The sequence below is a fragment of the Carlito syrichta genome, unplaced genomic scaffold (assembly GCF_000164805.1).
Source record: "Carlito syrichta isolate Samal-C Ts95f unplaced genomic scaffold, Tarsius_syrichta-2.0.1 Scaffold315126, whole genome shotgun sequence".
Taxonomy (NCBI): domain Eukaryota; kingdom Metazoa; phylum Chordata; class Mammalia; order Primates; family Tarsiidae; genus Carlito; species Carlito syrichta.
In genome coordinates, this window is record NW_007259222.1 from 199,285 (window position 1) to 219,275 (window position 19,991).

Consider the following 19,991-nt stretch of genomic DNA (forward strand, 5'->3'; position numbering starts at 1 on the left):
TAGGTTATTCTAGAAGCTGAAGAAAAATGATATCAGAAGGAAATTTGATCATCAGAGAGGAAAGAGCATTGCAAATGGTAAACATGCAGGTAAATATTAAGGTCAATATTTTCTTCCTAATGATCTTTAAATATATATCATTGTTTAAAGTGTAAAAGTTAAAATTGTTCACAGGGACTTTTCACTTTTGTGCACAACTATGGCATAAAGAATAGGGTAAGGGCATATATTTATTAGATTTCTACATTTTAAGTGAAGTGGTACAGTATTTTCTCTAGGAAGACTAAAAACTTAAGGATATGTAATATACCTCCTACAGCAACCACTTGAAAAAAGTTTTGCAAAAAGCATAACTAAAACCCCAACGAAGGACTGCTGCTTCTGCAAAGATGGAGTAAAATGGAATTGATTTTTCCTCCTACCTGAAACAACCAAAAAAAACCAGACAAAATAATGAAATATGAGTTTTTAAATATTGGGTATTAGGCAGTGAAGCATAGTGATTCCTGAGAGGCAGGAAACAAATAAGGTGAGCCCTACAACCTACCAAGTGTAATCCCTTAAGAGAATATCCAGACTGTGATCCAAGAAGGGGAAACCTAGGTGGAACCTGGTGGACTACCTGAGTTGAGGAGACAGTGGTAAGAGTGAATGAAGAGTAAGAAAGCTGGAGTTGACAGAGCAGAACACCAGATATGAGAAAGCCACATAAAGAGAAAACTTGAGATGGAAGACGGTCCTAACAAGTGTTCAGTACAGAAAAGAGCAGCACATGATACCGGAGACCAGCTCCAGCTGGGTTCAGGGTACCCCAAAGGTGGAGACGGTGTCCGCGATCGGGGGGAAGAAGAGAGAAAGAGAGAGTGAGAGAGAAAGAAAGAGACTGGACTCTGGTCTAGTGCAGAAGCGATGTGTGTTATTGGGAATTACAATGGGTCTTTTATACACAAAGTCAGATGTGGGAGGGGCATCCCCCACCCACCACCAGAAACCTTAATCCATGAAAACTTAATCAATGATTGCCTTTAAACCCTTTTCATATGATAATCTTAAAATCCCATAACAAAGGATAACCTAATCTGTGACTGACATATTCTATAAACCTTTTTCATCCTAAAATGATTGATTTATGCCAAGTTAAACAATTCTATAGAAGCTTAAGTATTTACTTTACAAACGAAAGTGGCCCATCCCAGAATGTTTGGAATGTGGCCCAGTCCAAAGTTCACAGTGGGCTACCTGCAAGTAACCCAGCCGCATTCTTTCAACAAAATGGCTGTCTTCTAAAACTATATTCTACAATTTACACCTTCAATAAATCCTAAGATCATGACCCAGAAGCTGTGACCAATACTAAGGCTCTTAGATGTGACATGAGTTTGAATTATAAGTTGTGTGAAAGTCAAAACTGCAGTTTGCAGAAGAATGGGAGCAATGAGCTTCTAAAGTTAACTTGTGTTCATCCCGATCTCAGAGTTTTTATGTTTTGAGCTCACAGGAGCTTAACCTGGTTAGTGCTGAGTAGAAAGGGGGAGGAAATGGGATCAATAGCTCCCTAGTCGTCTCATGGTCAACGTGGAATGCATCCTAGTGGTCTCGGGGTCAATGGACCTTCCTGATCCCTAAGGCTCAGTGGGCCTCCGTGGCCAGCTCCCAACAACATGAATGTGAGGTAACTATTTAAGACTACCTGAACTACCCCAAATGACCGATCTGAAGATATTAGAAAACAGTGCTTGGTGCTCCTATAAAGTCTGGAAGAATACCAGTTCTATAGCCAAATGCAAAAAGACTTCTACTCAATGTAGAATTCTCAGTAAGGTCTTGCCTCAGTAGTAAGGACTGGGTGAGCACTGATTCAAACCCTCCTAAGAAATCAAAGAAGCAAAATCAGAAAGGATCAAATTTTTTCAAATGACTTAACTGACTCCCATTTTTAAAATCCCCCAAATATGTTACTAAAACAATGACATCTAGCATCCATAATGTCTGGCAACCAATCAAAGTTATCAAGCATGCAAAGAAGCAGGAAAATATAAATGGTAAGAAATAGAATAATCAGACACAGAACTGACACAGATGTTAGAATTAAAAATTAGATGGAAACGGTTGTTATTATTGCATTCTATATATGCAAAAGTCAAATAAAAATGGATTATATTTTTTGAAAGCTTCAATCAAACTTCTAGAAAAGAAAATCACAATGTTAGAGATTGAAAAAATATACCAGATGAGACTAACAATGGATTGGACACTACAAAAGAAAAGATTAGTGAACTTGAAGATAGAAATTAGAAACAAACTGAAATCAGGAAAAAGGAATTTAAAAATTAAAAGAGCATCAGTGAGTTCTGAAACAACTTTGAGTAACTATATATATGTAATTGTAGTTCTCAGTTTAGATATTTAAGATAATTAAAGGTCAGAAAAACATTTGACTAATTAGTGGCAGAAAATTTTCCAAAATTGATGAAGTCATAGGGATTCAAAGGTTTGGTGAACCACAAGCACAAGAAACATAAATAATTATGCCAAGATAAATCATAATCCAAGTGCTTAAAAACGTTGGTAGAATTCTAATAATAGCCAAGAAAAAAAGAGACGGATAACAGATTTCTTGTCAATGATAAAAGGCAAAAAAGAAAGCAGAATAATATCCTTACAGTACTGAAGGAGAAAAAAAATCTATAAAATCTAGTCAGCAAAATCTAGTCAGCAAAAGTGTCTTTCAACAATAGTGAGATAAAGATGTCTTCAAAGACACAAATGTTATAAGAACCCATGACCAACAGACTTGCACACATGTGCATACACAGACACACCCACATATGCACACATATGCACACATAAATAAATTAAAAGAAGTTCTTCAGGCAGAAGGAACATGCTACCAGATTAAACTATGAAGCCAGAGTTTGGCAACCACGAATGTCTGCTAACATGTTTTTTATAAATAGGGTTTTAATGTTGTAACATAGCCCCAAATAATTGTTTACATTTGCTCTATATCTGCTCTTGTTCCACAATAGCAGAGTTGAGTAGCTGTGACAAACACTGTATGGCCCACAAAGCCTAAAATAGTTACAGTTTGACCCTGCACAGAAAATGATTGCTAACTCCTGATCTATCCCCAAAGAATGAAAAGTACCACAAATGGCAACTGCAATGGTAGTTAAGATTTATTTTCTGATGCTTTATTTGTAATAGTCAAAAACTGACAATCCAAATTGTCCATCAATGAATAAATGGAGAGACAATTGTGGAATGTACAATATACTCAACAATACAATGAAATGAATGACTTCTACATACAATATTAGGATGAATCTTAAAATAAGTACACTGAATGAAAGAAGAAAAAAGAATATATACAATTTATGTAAAATTCTAAAAAAAAAAAAACTTTAATGACCAAAAAGTAGCTCAGGAGTTAGGTGGGGAGAGATGTGAGAAAGATATCAAAAAGGGGCATGGCAGGCTGTGGTGGCTCGAGTCTGTAATCCCAGCACTTTGGGAGACCAAGGTGAGAGGATTTCCTGAGCTCAGAGGTTTGAGGCCAGCCTGGGGAACATGGTGAGACCTTGAAAGGCACAGGGAACAGTCAGAAGGGCATCTCCCGAGATGGCACTAAACACTATATGGAACCAAACAAAGACAACAAAGGCCCTAAGCTCCTGCTTTTCCCACGTGCATGAAACTTAAACCTATACACAAATATTATCTCCCTATAGGAATACTACCTCATAGCCCCCTCCAATAAAGACTTTAATACGGCACTGGCTGGCCCCTGCCAGGCTTTGGTACAGCACTGCCACCCCCTCCCAAACCAATAAATACAGACCTCTCTCGCCGTCACTCTCTCACTCCCCCTTCCCTACCAGGTGGTTACAGACCCTCTTCCCTCTCTCTGTAGCCGCTGCTCTAATAAATCTCTTGGCCTCAAAGGGTGTTGAGTCTTGCTGGTACCACCATCTTTCAAACATCATCTCTATAATAAATAAAAAATTGTCAGGCATGGTAGAGTGCACCTGTAGTTCCAGCAACTTGGAAGGTCAAGGTGGGACGATCACCTGAGCCAACAATTGAAGTTGTTGTAGCCATGAGCAGGCCACTGCACTTCACCCTGGATGACAGAGTGAGACTCAGACTCAAAAAAAAAATCTAGAAATACAACTGAATATCTGGGTATTCTACAACACATTTCTAGAAAATCCATGGTCAAAGAAGAAAGGAAGATTAGAAACATCTCCAAAAACTAAATGACTAAAAAAAACACAACATAACAAATTGTGTTTACAGGTAATTTTATAACTTTGAATGTTTATATGAGACAAGATTTGAAATCTTTGATATAAAATTTCACTTTAAGAAATTATAAAAAGAAGAGAAAAGTAAGTCCAAGTAGAAAGAAATACAAAAGAATGGAAACCAATAAAAGTTAGAAAAAATAAGCAACAGAGAAAATTAACAAGGCCAAACCACTTCTTTAAAAAGATTTTTTTAAGTTAAATAAGTTCTGGGTATACTGATCAAGAAAATGAAACACAAATGAACAGTAACATGGATTACAGTGGGAGTGAAAACCATTACAGGATTTACAGGCATTAAAATGTTAAAAGAAAATAATTGTGACCAGCCGGGCTCGGTGGCTCAGCCTGTAATCCCGTGCCTTTGGGAGGCTGAGGTGAGTGGATTGCCTGAGCCTGTGGGTTTGAGACCTGCCTGGGCAGACAAGACCTCATCTCTACAATAAATTTTAAAAAAATTAGCCAGGCATGGTAGTGTACGCCTGTAATTCCGGCTACTCGGAAGGCTGAGACGGAAGGATCGCCAGAGCCCAGCAGGTCGAGGCTGAGGTGGCCAGGAGCGGCCACTGCACTCCAGTCTGGGTGACAGAGTGAGACTCCAACTCAAAAATAAAAATAAAAAAAATTGTGACCAACACTAAATTGACAACTTCAATAAAAAGAAAAATACCTCAAAAAAGACAAACAAACCAAAATTCACACAAGATGAAAAAGATAATATTATTTGCCTCATATCTATAAAAGAAATTCAATTTGTTATCAAAAACAACTTTATAACTCCAGACTCAGATGGTCTCACTGCTCGGTTATTTCAACCACTTTTTAAAATGTGATTTATTACACACAAACTCTCAGAAAACAGAAAAAAAGAACACTCAGAAAATAGGAGGGGGCACCGGGCTCAGTGACTCAGCCTGTAATCCCGTACCTTGGGAGGCTGAGGTGAGTGGATTGCCTGAGCCTGCAGGTTCGAGACCCGCCTGGGCAGGCGAGACCTCATCTCTACAATAAATCAAAAAATCAGCCGGGTGTGGTAGTGCATGCCTGTAATTCCGGCTACTTGGAAGGCTGAGGCAGAAGGATCGCCGGAGCCCAGCAGGTCGAGGCTGCAGTGGCCAGAAGCGGCCACTGCACTCCAGTCTGGGCAACAGAGTGAGACTCCAACTCAAAAAAAATAAATAAATAAATAAAAGAAAATAGGAGGGGTCAATTTATAATTCCAGCATAGCCCTAACATCTGACAAAGAAAATTATAGACCAATATCCTTCATAAATATAGTTACAAAAATACTTCACAAAATATTAGTAAATGAACACAGTAGGTTAAACAAAGGGCAATACAAAAAAATCGACAGAAGCACTAAAAGATATCAAAATGGATGAGTTCAAATACTGTTTTGAGCAGTGAAAAAAGTCTCTTGATAGCTGTATTGCATCAAACAGAGAGTACTCTGAAGGTGACTGAAGTTTCAAAGTATAAGAATGCATAACAATAAATAAACTCCAGGTTTTTTGGGTGCCTCCCTTTTACACACACACACACATACACACACACACACACACATTCTCTCTCTCTCTCTCTCTCTCTCTCTCTCTCTCTCTCTCTCAAACTAGTATCACAGCTTCACAACTAATGGTAAAATATGGAACACTTTCCCCAAAGTTTAGGAAAAATGCAAGAAGGTCAAGTTTCACTACTTCTATTAAACAGTCCAATTAGGCATAAAGATTAGAAAAGAGTAAGTAAAACTTGTTTTTAGTTGCAGATAACATGGTCATTTATGTAGAGAATTCTTTAAAAATCTACAAAAAGAGATTAAAACTAATAAAATTATTTATCAAATTTATAGAAATCAAATGGAGATACACACACACATTTTTTTTTTGAGCTGAGTTCTCACTTTGTCACCCAGACTGGAGCACAGCAGTATATTCACAGCTCACAACAGCATTTATCCCCTGGACTGAAGGGATTCACCCTCCTCAGTCTCTAGAGTAGCTGGGACTACAGCCGAACACCACCATGCCCAGCTAATTTTTTTTAAAAATTTTACAGAGACAAGATCTCACTATGTTGTCCAACTGGTCTTGAACTCCTGGGCTCAAGGGATCATCTTGCCCCATCCTCCCAAAGTGCTGAGATTACAGATGTGAGTCACTGTGTGAGGCCAGATATGCTATTTTCATAGACTGCAAAGTTCAGTAGCATTAAGATGTCAGTTCTTCCTAAATGTATCAGCAGATTACACAAAAATGCCAATTTGAAATCCCGTCTGACTTTTAAAAAATAGAATTTGAGAAGCTGGCTGAATCATTTATGTGGAAAAGACCTAGAATAATAAAACCAATCTTGACAAGAATACCAAAGTTGGAGGACTTATACTACCTGACTTCAAGACTAACTGCAAGCCACAATAATGAAGACATCATGATACTAGCATAAGGACTGACAAACAGAGCAGTTTAACAGAACTGAAAGTTCAGAAATTGATCTAGTAATCTCTGAAGGAACCCAAGGAGGAATGTCAAATCTTTTCAAGAAATGACTCTGAAACCATCAAATATCCTTGCGGGAAAACAAAAACATAACAACTTGAACCCTATCTTACAATAACACAAACATTGGAGGCTGAGTGACTTACCTGTGAAAGCTAAAACCGTAAGGCTTGTGGAAGGAGACATAAGAGAACATCTTTGTGATTTGGGGCTAAACAAAGGTGGCAGAGACAGGAGGCAGAACATCAAAGCCATGCAGAAAGCTAATGCTAGACCTCACCCACAGTTTTGAAGTGTGCTTGCTAACAGATATCATGATGAAAGTGAAAAGGCAGGACAACGCATGGGAGAAAACATTCGCCAAGCATATCTGAGGATAGACTGACATCCAAGATACACAAAGAATTCCTGTAACTTGATGATAAAAAGACAAAGAGCTCAATTTTAAAAATGGAGATGATGCGAACAGGTCCCTCAAACGAATATATACATATGGTAAAGAATCTCAGAAAAAAAATATCCACCATCACTTGTCGTCAGAAAAATGCAAATTCACATTACAAGTTACTGCTACACATCCATAAGATGGCTAAAAGTATTAATTAATTCTGATAACACTCAATCTTGGAGAACACGTGGAGTAACTGAAACTCTCATATGCATGAGGTGGGAGCATAAAATAGTTCAACCACTTTGGATAAAGATCTGGCAGTTCCTCATAAAGCAAAATACAAATACACTCTATGGCCCAGTAATCCTCCGATTAGTATTCACTGAAGATAAACAAGCACATATGTCCGTATCAATACTTGCATGAGAATGTTCATAGCGGCTTAATTCATAAAAGACAAAGCAGGAAAAAGTGCAGGTGTCCACCAATAGGAAACTGCAGCACAATCGTACAAAATAAAAACGCAGCATATTCATAAAAGGGTGAGGTTAACTGTAAAAGGGTAGAAGGATACTTTATAGGGGTGATGGTAATGTGATATATCTTGATAGGGGTTTGAGTAACACAGTGTATGCATTTGAAAAAACTCAATGAATGGCGTACTTAAGATCTCTTCATTTTAATGGTTTGTAAATTCTACCTCAAAAGAACTATAAACAAATACTGAAATTCAGTCAATGATAAGCGCACCGAAATATTTGGAGAAAAATATACTGATGTCCACAACTCACTGTGAAATTTATAAAAAATTAAGATAAATTTATGAATGGGTAGAAAATGAATAAACAGATATTTGGTAAACCAAATGTCTTGAAATGTTAATAACAGACTCTAGATGGTAGGACATTATAAAACTCTTCCAATTTATTTGAATGGCTAGAAAATATATTAATAAAACATTGAAGAAAAAAGTTGAGAATGGGGAAATTCTCATTCTCAATGAATGAGAAGAGATTGAAAAGCCTAGATGCTAGAAACTAAGAAGCAAAAATTTTATCTGTTCACAGTACTGTCCAGGAGCCATGAGACTCTACTAGCCCAAACAGCTGTCAGTTTGGAAGGGTATAACTCTACAATGGAGATGGATGGATTCAGTTATCAGTTTGATATTAGTCAATCAAGATCATCAAATGAACTCTCTTTGTTCTGATATTCATGCTCAGTAAGCAGCCTTCTGGTGACTATAATCTAGTTTTTCACAGAGAATTTTGTAGAAAGAAGAGAGAATATACTGGCCAATCAGCAACCTCTTGGCAATTTATTTTTTACTATTAACTAATGGGATCAATATGGTTTCTATAATAGACTTATAAGTTTAGTTGGATTGACTTGCGTACACTAAACCTAATCAAATCTCAGTGTACAAAAAAAATTCTTGACCTTCTGAACTGGGAAAATTGATTAAAAACTAATAATTCACCTCCAATACAAATTTTTAATACCTTAAAACAGAAAGGCTTCTGAGATCATAGTACATGTTATCTACTATTTTCTCGTTATTCATTGATAAGGCACCACATTAATGCCTTTTATGTCCTTTTCACATAGAATTGTCCTCAAACTAGCATTTTTTCAGGCAGAAAAGATAAGCTTATATACTTTCTAGAATAAATCCTCATTACAACTTCTAAGCATATACACAGCAAAGACGAGTACTTCATATTTATAAGTTCACATTTCATTACCTGTGTACCCTCATTATAAATGTATAGGAAAGAAGTCTGAGATGCTATTTCATGTTGTTGCAAGATTGGTTTACTTACAGGTTGGCTAATTTCTTTGGATTTTTCCTGGAGTTGATCTAAGGAAAAGAAAACAAATAAATGTAATTATCTACTTCAAATCTGAAACTTAATGTGTTGAACTTAAATTCTAAGAATACACCATACGCTGTTTGCTAGTTTAGTTGCCTTAATTAAAATTCTGATGCCATGACGATATATTTTTTAAAACTGTTTAAATGTTCTCATGGACTAAAGGGTATTTCAGCAAACCACTTCCTTCAGAGGTCAAATAAAATAAGCCTAGGTATTTTTTAGTTTTGTTTGTTTTTGAGTTGGAGTCTCACTCTGTCAGCCAGGCTGGAGTGCAGTGGCACACTCACAACCACCGCAGCCTCAACCTGCTGGGCTCAGGCGATCAATCCTACTTCCTCAGCCTTCCAAGTAGCAAGAACCACAGGTGTGTGCCACCACACCTGGCTATTTTTTTATTTATTGTAGAGACAAGTTGCCCAGGCTGGTCTTGAAGCCGCACCCAGCTTAGGCCTATTTTTTTCATTCATTTAATTTCATTTTTCTTTTCCCCTTGAAAATGGCTTTAGTGGTTTTTATTTTCATCACTCTCCACTAAGATGTTATATGTCCTAATAAGAATCCACAGCACAGTTTTAACATGAACATGGTTCAGTTAAGAAGATAGCATGCTCATGTAACACCCAGTAAAATTCTTTGATAAGAATTTTTTACTTAATTGCTTCTGAAATCTCTCATTTGCCAGGAGTAATAGCTAAAGCCTGTAATCCCAGTACTTTGGAAGCTGCAGCCAAGAGGACTGCCTGAGCCCATGCGTTTGGACCAGCCTGGGCAACTTGGCAAGACATTTTCTCTACAATAAATCAAAAAATCAGCCATGGGCAATGACACATGCCTGTGGTTCCAGTTACTTGGAAGGCTAAGGTGGAAGAATTGCTTGAGCCTAGCGGACTGAGTCTACAGTGACTGTAAGCGTTCCACTGCACTCCAGCCAGGATGAAAGAGTGGGACTACAATTTAAAAAAATAAAATATAGTAAAATAAACAAAATCTTACTTCTAGGTATGTGCCATTCTATTAGTATAGGTTATAACATGGGGATGAGGACTGGTGAGATGGAATGTTGGTATTGAGGAAGGTTCACTTTTCAATTAGTAAACTTCTAAAATGACCAATTTTTTAGAGGCACATATTACTTTAATAATAACACAATTTAGAAAAAATAAGTCTTCTGTATATCTTCTTAAAGGATAAGTTTTCTTTAAAAAGAAATTTTCACCTTTGAGAAAAGCATTGAGATCCATCTCTAGATTTCATGATGATAGCTGAAATTTGATTCCTCTAATCATTTATATACGTTCTGAGCTTCCCAAAAACGAAGTTGAGTCCTACTCATTTCAGTAACTGACCTCTTCAGATCAGTCATTTTTCACATACCATTCTATCAGATATCTGGAACACCACTATCATGTTTTTAGTACTATAAGGATAAGCATAATATTAAGACATTATAACTTAAGTCACAGGCAGAAATAGTGCGCCAAAAGGTTCAGAAACAATGTCTTTTTCACTCTATCTATAGTTCAATTGGTCTGAGCAAATAATGTCATTAATAGATCCCTTAAAATATAAAATATAAGCTACTCAGCTGCTAGAATGAAAACTGCAAAAACAATCAAAAACTGACCTTCCAAATGCTGAAGAGCCTGGGCTGATTGAATTGCCTCTTCAATCTCGAAGAAGGCTTGAATTTTCATCCCTCAGAGGATCACAGGCATATCAGAGCTCTTGTTCAGCCAGCTGAAGACCCAAGTTGTGAGTGTTCTTCACTTTCCCTTCTGCTTGGTTCTCCTCCTCCAAAGCACAGTTGCGAGCCTCCAGGTCAGCCTGGGCATGTCCTGCTTGTTCAGATTGCTCCAAAAGATGATGGTTATCTTGGAAAAGCTTTGAGTTTTCATCACTCAGAACATCACAGGCAGATCGGAGCTCTTGTTCAGCACGTTGAAGACCAAAGATGTGAGTGTTCATCGCTTCCTTTTCTCCAGTTCAGCCTGAGCTTGTCCCATTTTCTCAGACTGTTTATAAAGGTGATGTTTGTCTTGGAGAAGCTGTGAATTTTCATCACTCAGAAAATCACAGGCATATCAGAGCTCTTGTTCATCATGTTGATGACCCAAGATGTGAGTGTTCACCACTTCCTTTTCTGCTTGGTGCTTCTCTTCTAAAGCATGGCAATGAGCCTCCAGGTCAGCCTCGGTTTGCCCCATTTTCTCAGACTGTTTTGAAAGATGGTGTTTGTCTTGGAGAAGCTGTGAATTTTCATCCCTCAGAGCATCACAGGCAGTTCGGAGCTCTTGTTCTGCCTGTTTAAGAACAAAGATGTGTGTTCCTCTCTTGCCTTTCTTCTTGGTGCTTCTCCAAAGCACAGTAACGGACCTCCAGTTTAGCCTGGGCTTGGCCTGCTTGTTCACACTGTTCCGAAAGGTGTTGGTTATCTTGAAGAAGCTTTGAATTTTCTTCCCTCAGAGCATCAAAGACAGATCGGAGCTCCTGTTCAGCCTGTCGAAGATCCAAGATGTGAGTGTTGGTCGCATTCCCTTCTGCTTGGTTCTCCTCCTCCAAAGCATGGTGACTAGCCTCCAGGTCAGCCTGGGCTTGCCCCGCTAGCTTAGACTGTTTAAAAAGGTGACTGTTATCTTGGAGAAACTTTGAATTTTCACCCCCCAGATCATCACAGATCGGAGCTCTTGTTCAGCCTGTTGAAGAACCAAGACGTGAGTGTTCATCACTTCCCTTTCTGCTTTGTGCTTCTCTTCCAAAGCATGGTAGTGAACTCCAGGTCAGCCTGGGCTTGCCCCACTTTCTCACACTGTATTGAAAGGTGATGTTTGTCTTGGAGAAGCTTTGAGTTTTCATCTCTCAAGGCATCACAGGCAGTGTGGAGCTCTTGTCCAGCCTGTTGAAGACCCAAGGTGTGAGTGTTCATGGCTTTCCTTTCTGCTTAGCGCTTCTCTTCTAAAGCATAGTAGTGAGCCTCCAGGTCAGCCTGGACTTGGCCTGCTTTTTTACACTGTTCTGAAAGGTGTTGGTTATCTTGGAGAAGTTTTGAATTTTCTTCCCTCAGAGCATCACAGGCTGTTTGGAGCTCTTGTTCCACCTGTTGAAGACCCAAGATGTGAGTGTTCCTCTCTTGCCTTTCTTCTTGGTGCTTCTCCTCTAAAGCACAGTAACGAGCCTCCTGTTCTGCCTGAACTTGGCCTGGTTGTTCACACTGTTCCAAAAGGTGCTGGTTATCTTAGAGAAGTTGTGAATTTTCATCACTCAGAGCATCACAAGCAGATCGGCACTCTTGTTCAGCCTGTTGAAGACTCATGATGTGAGTGTTCTTCTCTTCCCTTTCTGCTTGGTGCTTCTCTAAACTACGGTACCAAGGATCCAGTTCAGCCTGGGCTTGGCCTCCTTTCTCAGACTGTTCCAAGAGATGTTTCATTTCTTCCCACGGGTTGTGGAAGGATAATTTTCTCTCTACCACTTCAAGTTCCATCTTTTTCTTCAGAATCTTGGACTTTTGTTTCTCTCCTTCCACAGTGTTCTTTAAAATATGCTCAGCTTCTATCTGCTGGTATCTGCCAAGAGAGAACTTAAGGAAAAGGCAAATATCATTAGTTATAAATACATTCTAACATTCAGTAAGCATATTGAAGTGCTTCTTCTAGGGTTACCATTAATGTAGGTACTCAGGACCACACCTTTAGTGGCAAAGGTTTCTTATTTTGTGCTTTTAATACTTTTGACCTTTTTTTAACTTATAAATATTCATTTGCATCATTATCTTTTTCATTTCCATCTTGTCCCTCTAGATAATAAGTTCTACAGGCAAAGATACTCTGTGTGTTTTATCTCTTTGTTTCTCCAGCTTCTATCATAATATGTGGCATACATTGTTACACAAAAAATGCTCTAAGTTTGAATCCAGTGCTTACCTTTAAAGAACTCTGAGTTCATTCAGAGACCATGAAGTAGAAAAGTGTAATACAAAATGATCAAGGCCACAAAGGATACTTAAAAGATATTAGCAGGAGTAGAAAAAGATAAACTAGGGTGGCCTTCCTAAAAGAACTATTCAATATATGACTTAAATAATAATAAATCAGCTAGGCAAGCATCATTAGGCAGATAAACAGGTCAAAAAATATAGATGTAAGAAAAAATGTGCCCTGCAATCCCCCTACTGGGAATATACCCTGAAGAACTCAAATCACTCTATCAAAAAGATACCAGCACACGAATGTTTATCGCAGCATTGTTCACAATAGCAAGAATCTGGAACCAATCATGCTGCCCATCAAAAGAGGACTGGATTAAAAAAATGTTGTACATAAACATGATGGAATACTATGCAGCCATAAAAAAAGAACAAAATCATGAATTTCGCAGCAACCTGGATGGAACTAGAGTCTATAATACTGAGTGACCTCTCACAGAAACAAAGATCTGAGGATCACATGTTCTCACTCATGTAGTGGACATTGGTCATCCAACGTATTGCCATAAGAAAATGACTGACAGTTGTGGGAAACTATGGGGGGAGGGGAAGGGAGATGGGATTAATGGCAGCAAACATCTGTCTGGGGACGGGGAGACACCACTTATCAACAAGGGTGCCTGAACGAAGCATATTTGTATACTTAACCCTTAACTGTACCCCACAATATCATAATTTAAAATATTGATTATAAAAAATAAGAAAAAATATGGTTATCTGTGGAGTTTGGTATTGTTAGTAGGTAAAACTCTAGCAGGAAAAGGTAGGAGATGAGGCTGAAAAAAATAACATAAGGATATTTGTATATCATATTGTTAAAGGATTTGAAATTTACTCTTTCAAGTAATAAAGAGTCCTGGTCAGATCCTATTTTTGAATACATCCCTCTGATTCGATGACAGAGGATAAATTTGGGAATGGAAAGAAAAAACTGAGGCAGAGGAAAATCTGTCAGGGAATTCTCTCTCTGCAAAGAAACTCCTTAGCCAGAACTAAGGTACTGATATTACTGATAAAGAAGAAAGTATAGATACAAAATTATTTAAGAGGTAAAATCAGCAGAGCTTGATAATTAGTTGTAGGGGATAAAGAATATGGAGAAAATAAGAAAGTCTAATAAGTTTTATTCTTTTGAGTTAATGGTCTACTAACAGAGAGAAAATATGTTTAAAATTACAGGTTTGAAGAAGGGAAGAGTTTGATTTTTGACTTGTTGAGCTTGAGGGACTTGTTCATATTATCAACAGGTAACTGGATATATTCCAAATGCAGTGGGGAGATAAACATCTGGGAAATGCTAGTGGCTTTAGGGATGGAGTCTCATATCTACCATAACAGAGGACAAGAGAAGAAGATATCAGTGAGAATAATACTAAGCCGAGACTGGTGCATTGAAAAACATTTCTAAGGGGCAGGAAGAGAAGTCTGTGAAGTGAAAATAAACAAAAGAAAAACTCCAGATATGTGGGCAGAGAGCCAAAGGAATGTAATGTTCTAATAATAACTGTCTAATGATGTTCTTTTAATAACTAATAACTGTCAAGGGAATGAAAAGCCTCAAAAATGAGTGTTCAACAACAACAAATATAAATGGGCTTGGTGGCTCACACCAGTAATCCCAGCAAACTGAGAAGCTGAAGTGAGAGGATTGGTTGAGCCCAAGAGTTCAAGATTGCTTGAGCAGCATAGTGAGACCTCGCTTCTACAAAAATATATTAAAAAATAAAAAGCAAATATAGTATTCAACAATTCAGAAGTGTTACATGTCTATCTAGAATGATTTCAGATTTCAGTAGAGTCACAGTAGTTTTAGCTATTATACTGTGCCATTTCTATGGGCCAACACTGTACTACATACTTTCACGTATTATTTCCTCACAATATGATCCTTATTATGTGCCATGATGCAAATACTACTACCCCTATTTTATTTACTAATAAAAAACTGAAGGTTACTAAATCAACCTGGTTATATATGAGTTCTCTGAGTTTCTTTATCTGTGAAATAGGGATAATAATAGTATTACACAGGATGGTTGTTGTGAAGATTTATAGTAATACTAATACATAATTTGCCAAAAGTCACAAAGATGTATTGATAACTGTTTACTAAGTGGCACAACTGGCATTTGAACCTAGCTATCTGATGACAACTAGAGAGGGGACTTGGAGTCAGGGTATGTTTTTGTGAGGACAGAGAAAGTGGGAACACATTGCTCTTCATTTGTTGGTATGCTCATCTGTTTTCCCTCTTACTCCTCTCTCTCTCCACCCCCTCTTCCCCCCACTGCCCGCTCCATTCTCTTCCTTCTGTTAACATCATTTTGCTTTCAGGGAGTAAACCTACAACCCCACTGCATGATGAATTCCAAGGCAGTGGGAAGTGGGTTTCAGATTATCCATACACCTGTCAGCAGAAACCGGGATCTGCCGATAGATTTTGAATCACGGCTCCCCCCTTAAGTAAATCTCAAAACTGCAAAAAGGACTGCCCCCAACCTACAGATCAACTCCAGAATTGAACAAAGCAAGAGAATATACATAAAGAACAATAGGAGATTGAACAAACAGAAGTAAAAGCAACCCCTCCACCCCTGAATAACAGAATTAAAGAAGACAGGGAAGTGGAGGGAAGGAAAAAGTAGGGAGGAAAAAACTGCACAAAAGAAGAATATAGATCTCACACAAACCCCTGGGAGATCAGACATTGAGAAAACGGACTTCGGAACACAAACAATGAAGAGCTCCCAGAATGACTGGTCACATGCAACAAACCCAGACATCAAGACATTAATAGGCAGAATAAAAAAATTAAGGAGAGACAAGAGGAAAATAGGAAGGAGCTGATGACAGAAATAACAGCAGTAAAGAATACTGTGATGGAAATAAATAACAAACTAATAAGCATGGAAAGCAGAATTAGCCAAGTAGAAGAAAGAATCTCAGAGTTTGAAGACAAAAACACAGAACTAACACAAACTGTCAAAAACATAGAAAAGAAGCTTTAAAAGACAGAACAGAACCTTCAAGAGATGAATGATTACTTCAAGCCAGGTAAAGACCCAACAAAAAAAGAGAACTACAGGCCAATATCTTTGATGAACATAGATGCTAAAATTCTCAACAAGATCCTAGCAAACCGGATTCAACAACACATCTCAAAAATCATCCATCATGACCAAGTAGGCTTCATCCCTGGGATGCAAGTCTGGTTCAACATTCGTAAAAAATATGTTTAAAAAATAAAAATAAAATGCTGTATTTTGAAACTTCATTTACTCGCATATTCTAAAGGATTTTTTAGAACTTAGAAATGTTCACTTAAAAGCAGACAGATCAAGTATTAAGTACCAACAAAATGCCTTTCAGTACCACACTGCATTGCACACTAAGTGAAAACAAATACTTTGAGTTAGTTGATGATAAACTCAAATGCAATGAAGTCAATTTCTGAAAACTACTCAATGAATTTTTTTATTTAAAAAAGTACTGACCTAACAAAAGACATCCTGGCTTCACAATCACTCCTTTTCATCTCTAATTTTTTGAAAATGTAAAACTGACTTCATTTATTCGAAGCTTTGGATTAAGTTTGTAATGCACGAATGGAGCAAACTAAAGAGAAACCAATTTCTGACTACCACATACACTCACCAACTAAACTCAGCTTTTAGTACTATCACCCTGATCATAGGGGTAGAAGGCAAGGTAAGAATAAGAAAAAGCAAAAAATATGCAACAGATGACAAGAACACCAAAAAGAAGCCAATGAGGAGCACTCTAACACCAAGTGAAGAGCAGAGGGTAAAGGTAGTAAATTGACTGTGGTGATTTAATTAAATGTTAACCAAAATGGTAATCATTCTACTGAGTTTTAGCAACAAACCTGTTGCATCTCTGTTCCCACATCTGCCTCGGTTACTAATTGAAGAAGCTCATCTTCATGAAGACAAACGTGTTTCAAAGCAGGCACCTTTCTCTCGGATCACCTGCTGCATGGACCTCAACTGAAGACACATACCAAAGAAACTGTACAAGTTACCCTCCTCAAACATTGCACAAACAAAACTCACAGACTGCTCTCCAAAGACAACCACTGAGAATTGACAGATAGTAGCTTTCTGAAAATTAAGTTTCAGATGTCAAAGATGAGACAGTTGGAAGAGAGACAGTGCTGACAATAATTTCTAGTTGTGAGAAAAAGCCTATTTTCAAAATTAGAAGTAAACCTAAAACAAATTTTAATTAAAAATTATATTTTCATCATTATTAGAAATGTTTTAAACACACAAGTTTGTTTCTTAAAAAGTTCTAAGAAGATTAGGATATTAAACATACAAAGTGAAGTTAGATTTCAGCTAAACCCTGGGCACTTCTTTCAATATCACATTCATGTTCAAAAAATTTCAATGAAATTCTCATGCCCTATAAGTGAAAGTTCAAGCAAATTTATCTTTTATTCAAGATTCTCTACAACTGGATATACAAACCTATAATTCTAGTCTTATTTTCAAAGGACAGGTTCTACCAAAGAACTTGCTGTGCTTCCAAACCTACGTCACTTCCTCAGACAACTGTTTTCAGTTCTCATTATTGGCAACCTTCTAGATCATGTTCGTTTGTAACTGGCCTTTAATAGAATGAAATTTAAAAATGGACTGTTTGAGAATTTCTCAGTATCACTGTTTCTGATGTGTTTTTAGATTGTGTGTGTGTGCGCGCGTGCATGCACGTGCTTACTTGTTTCCTTTAGATCTTTGTTTAAGCATGCTACCCAGTTCTTAGCTTGCCTATTTTGTTTGATCCTTCAAATACTGCTCATTTCTCAGTTTGTGACAATTTGAATTAACTTTGGTTCTGCTTCTAAATAGGAGAAAAAGTTCTCATAATATTTGGTTATCTGAATTCTGACCTCCCTGTGAATTTACAATCCTGAAAAACCATCATCAGCAAAACCATCTAACATCCTTTCTTGCAAATGTGTCATATTCTCTTTCTTCTCTAAGATTTTGCTCATACCATTCTCCATGACTGAATTACCATCCCCCAGCTTGTCTAGAATATCTATCTATAGTGTTTTGCCTAATGCCAATTTTTCTATGTAATCTTCTTTGATTATCACATTCACAGTAATCTCTTTCACCCCTCAAAATACTTTGTTTACTAATTGCTTTGGTACTTATTTAGAATGGCTTGCATTGTGACAGATCCATTAAAATATTTATATCCTGGTTTATTATATTTTAGCCAACTTGTAGGTAAAAACGTTTTATTTTCCCATCCTACATGTATGTAGTACTTGTACATAGAAAAGACACAATAAAAACTAATAGGTAACCTGAGGATTTTAGGATATACAATTTTAACTGTATACACAGCAGTAGACATCAACAGACAGAAGGCACCACTAAGGCTACAAGTTATCAGTAAATACCCCATGTATACCATTAGCCATGTGCAAAGGAACTCCAGAGAAAAATCTCTCATGATTCAAAAGCATTCTCAAAGAAAAATGTGGGGCTGGGTGGTCAACCAGGAAATTTAGAAAAATTGAAAGAACTAAAGATGCCATCCAAATAGCCTGGTCCTGGTAACAGAAATAAATAGAAAAAAGAATGCCACATATTGGTGCCATTTAACATTAAATCACATAACCTGTACCAGTTTCTCACTACAGGCTCACTAAGTAATCTTCTGATTATAATTTATCTTCCCATTAAGAGATTATCGTAGGAAAAAATGGGCCCATTATTTGTATTTCTTTTGGTTTATCTATCAGACTCTTTTAAACTCAGCATGAGCCTATTCCTAAGAGACTGAACCACTGTGTGCTAATAAAATCAAATTTCTGGACCTGTAGAACTAAGAAACAGCCACCATTTAAGTTACAGCAAACCCATAAGGGTAAATAAGACTTTCTGAGGTTTTCTTGCATTCTCAAATGACAAACTTACCTACAAAACATTTTCTAAATTCTTCTACTACACACTCTCTGATGCTACTATAAAACTTTAACTACTATACTTTTATCTACTAAGATTTTTCTTTTTCTTTTTCTTTTTTTTTTTAGAGTTGAAGTCTCACTCTGTTGCACAGGCTGGAGTGCAGTGGCATGCTCACAGCCACCGCAGCCTTGACCTGCTGGGCTCAGGCGATCCTTCCACCTCAGCCTTCCAAGCAGCTGGAACTACAGTCACACACCACCATGCCCGGCTAATTTTTTTATTTATTTTAGAGATGAGATCTCACCACGTTGCCCAGACCTGGCATGGATCTGTCACAATGCAAACTGGTTATCTGAATTCTGACCTGTGGACTCAGGCAATCCTCTCAGCCTCCCAAAGAGCTGGGATTACAGGTGTGAGCCACCACACCCAGCTACTAAGATTTTTGTAAGTGATTGGATTGGCTGCAATATCCCATTGGACTTTATGATTCTTTATTGTAATTTAAGGGTTACCTTTCAACCTTACCTGTGCAGGTTGCTCTGCCTGTGTCTGACTGAGCTGGGCTTGAGTTCCTCCTTCTCTTGGAGCTGTTGCTTCAGCATTACAAATTCTTCCATCTCTGTAGAACCCTTATCCAGCCAAAGACAAAGAAGGAAAAAAATTATTTAAGTAAAAGAATGAGCATTTTATATTATTTGACCTCCTTTGTTTTCCCTAAATATCTACAGATATATTTCTAATTCCCACTGAACCCAAAAGAAAATTTCATGCACTGTGGTTTTTAGAAAGTAAGTATCAAAATTTGTCAGAGGAAGACAGAAGCAGTAGCAGCAAGTTCTTTTTTTAAGTCGTAGTCTCTCTCTGTTGCCCAGGTTAGAGTGGCACACACATGGCCACCACAATCTCAACCTGCTGGACTCAGGTGATCCTTCCATTCCAGCCTTCCAAGTAGTAGGAACTACAAGCTTGTGCCCCCATGCCCAGCTTTTT

General features: G+C 37.7%; 1 protein-coding gene across 1 annotated transcript in view; it reads right to left on the reverse strand.

Moving 5' to 3' along the window:
• The window catches only part of LOC110594403 (golgin subfamily B member 1-like), a 38,357-nt gene that overhangs the window by 8,653 nt on the left and 9,713 nt on the right, over nucleotides 1–19,991 (reverse strand). Inside the window, exons 3-7 of the mRNA XM_021706086.1 lie at nucleotides 19,527–19,630; nucleotides 12,367–12,634; nucleotides 11,869–11,964; nucleotides 10,696–10,732; nucleotides 8,940–9,055 (exon numbers count right to left, since the gene is read on the reverse strand). Of these exons, the coding sequence (XP_021561761.1) occupies nucleotides 8,940–9,055; nucleotides 10,696–10,732; nucleotides 11,869–11,964; nucleotides 12,367–12,634; nucleotides 19,527–19,630 (621 nt within the window). The remainder of the gene's footprint in view (nucleotides 1–8,939; nucleotides 9,056–10,695; nucleotides 10,733–11,868; nucleotides 11,965–12,366; nucleotides 12,635–19,526; nucleotides 19,631–19,991) is intronic.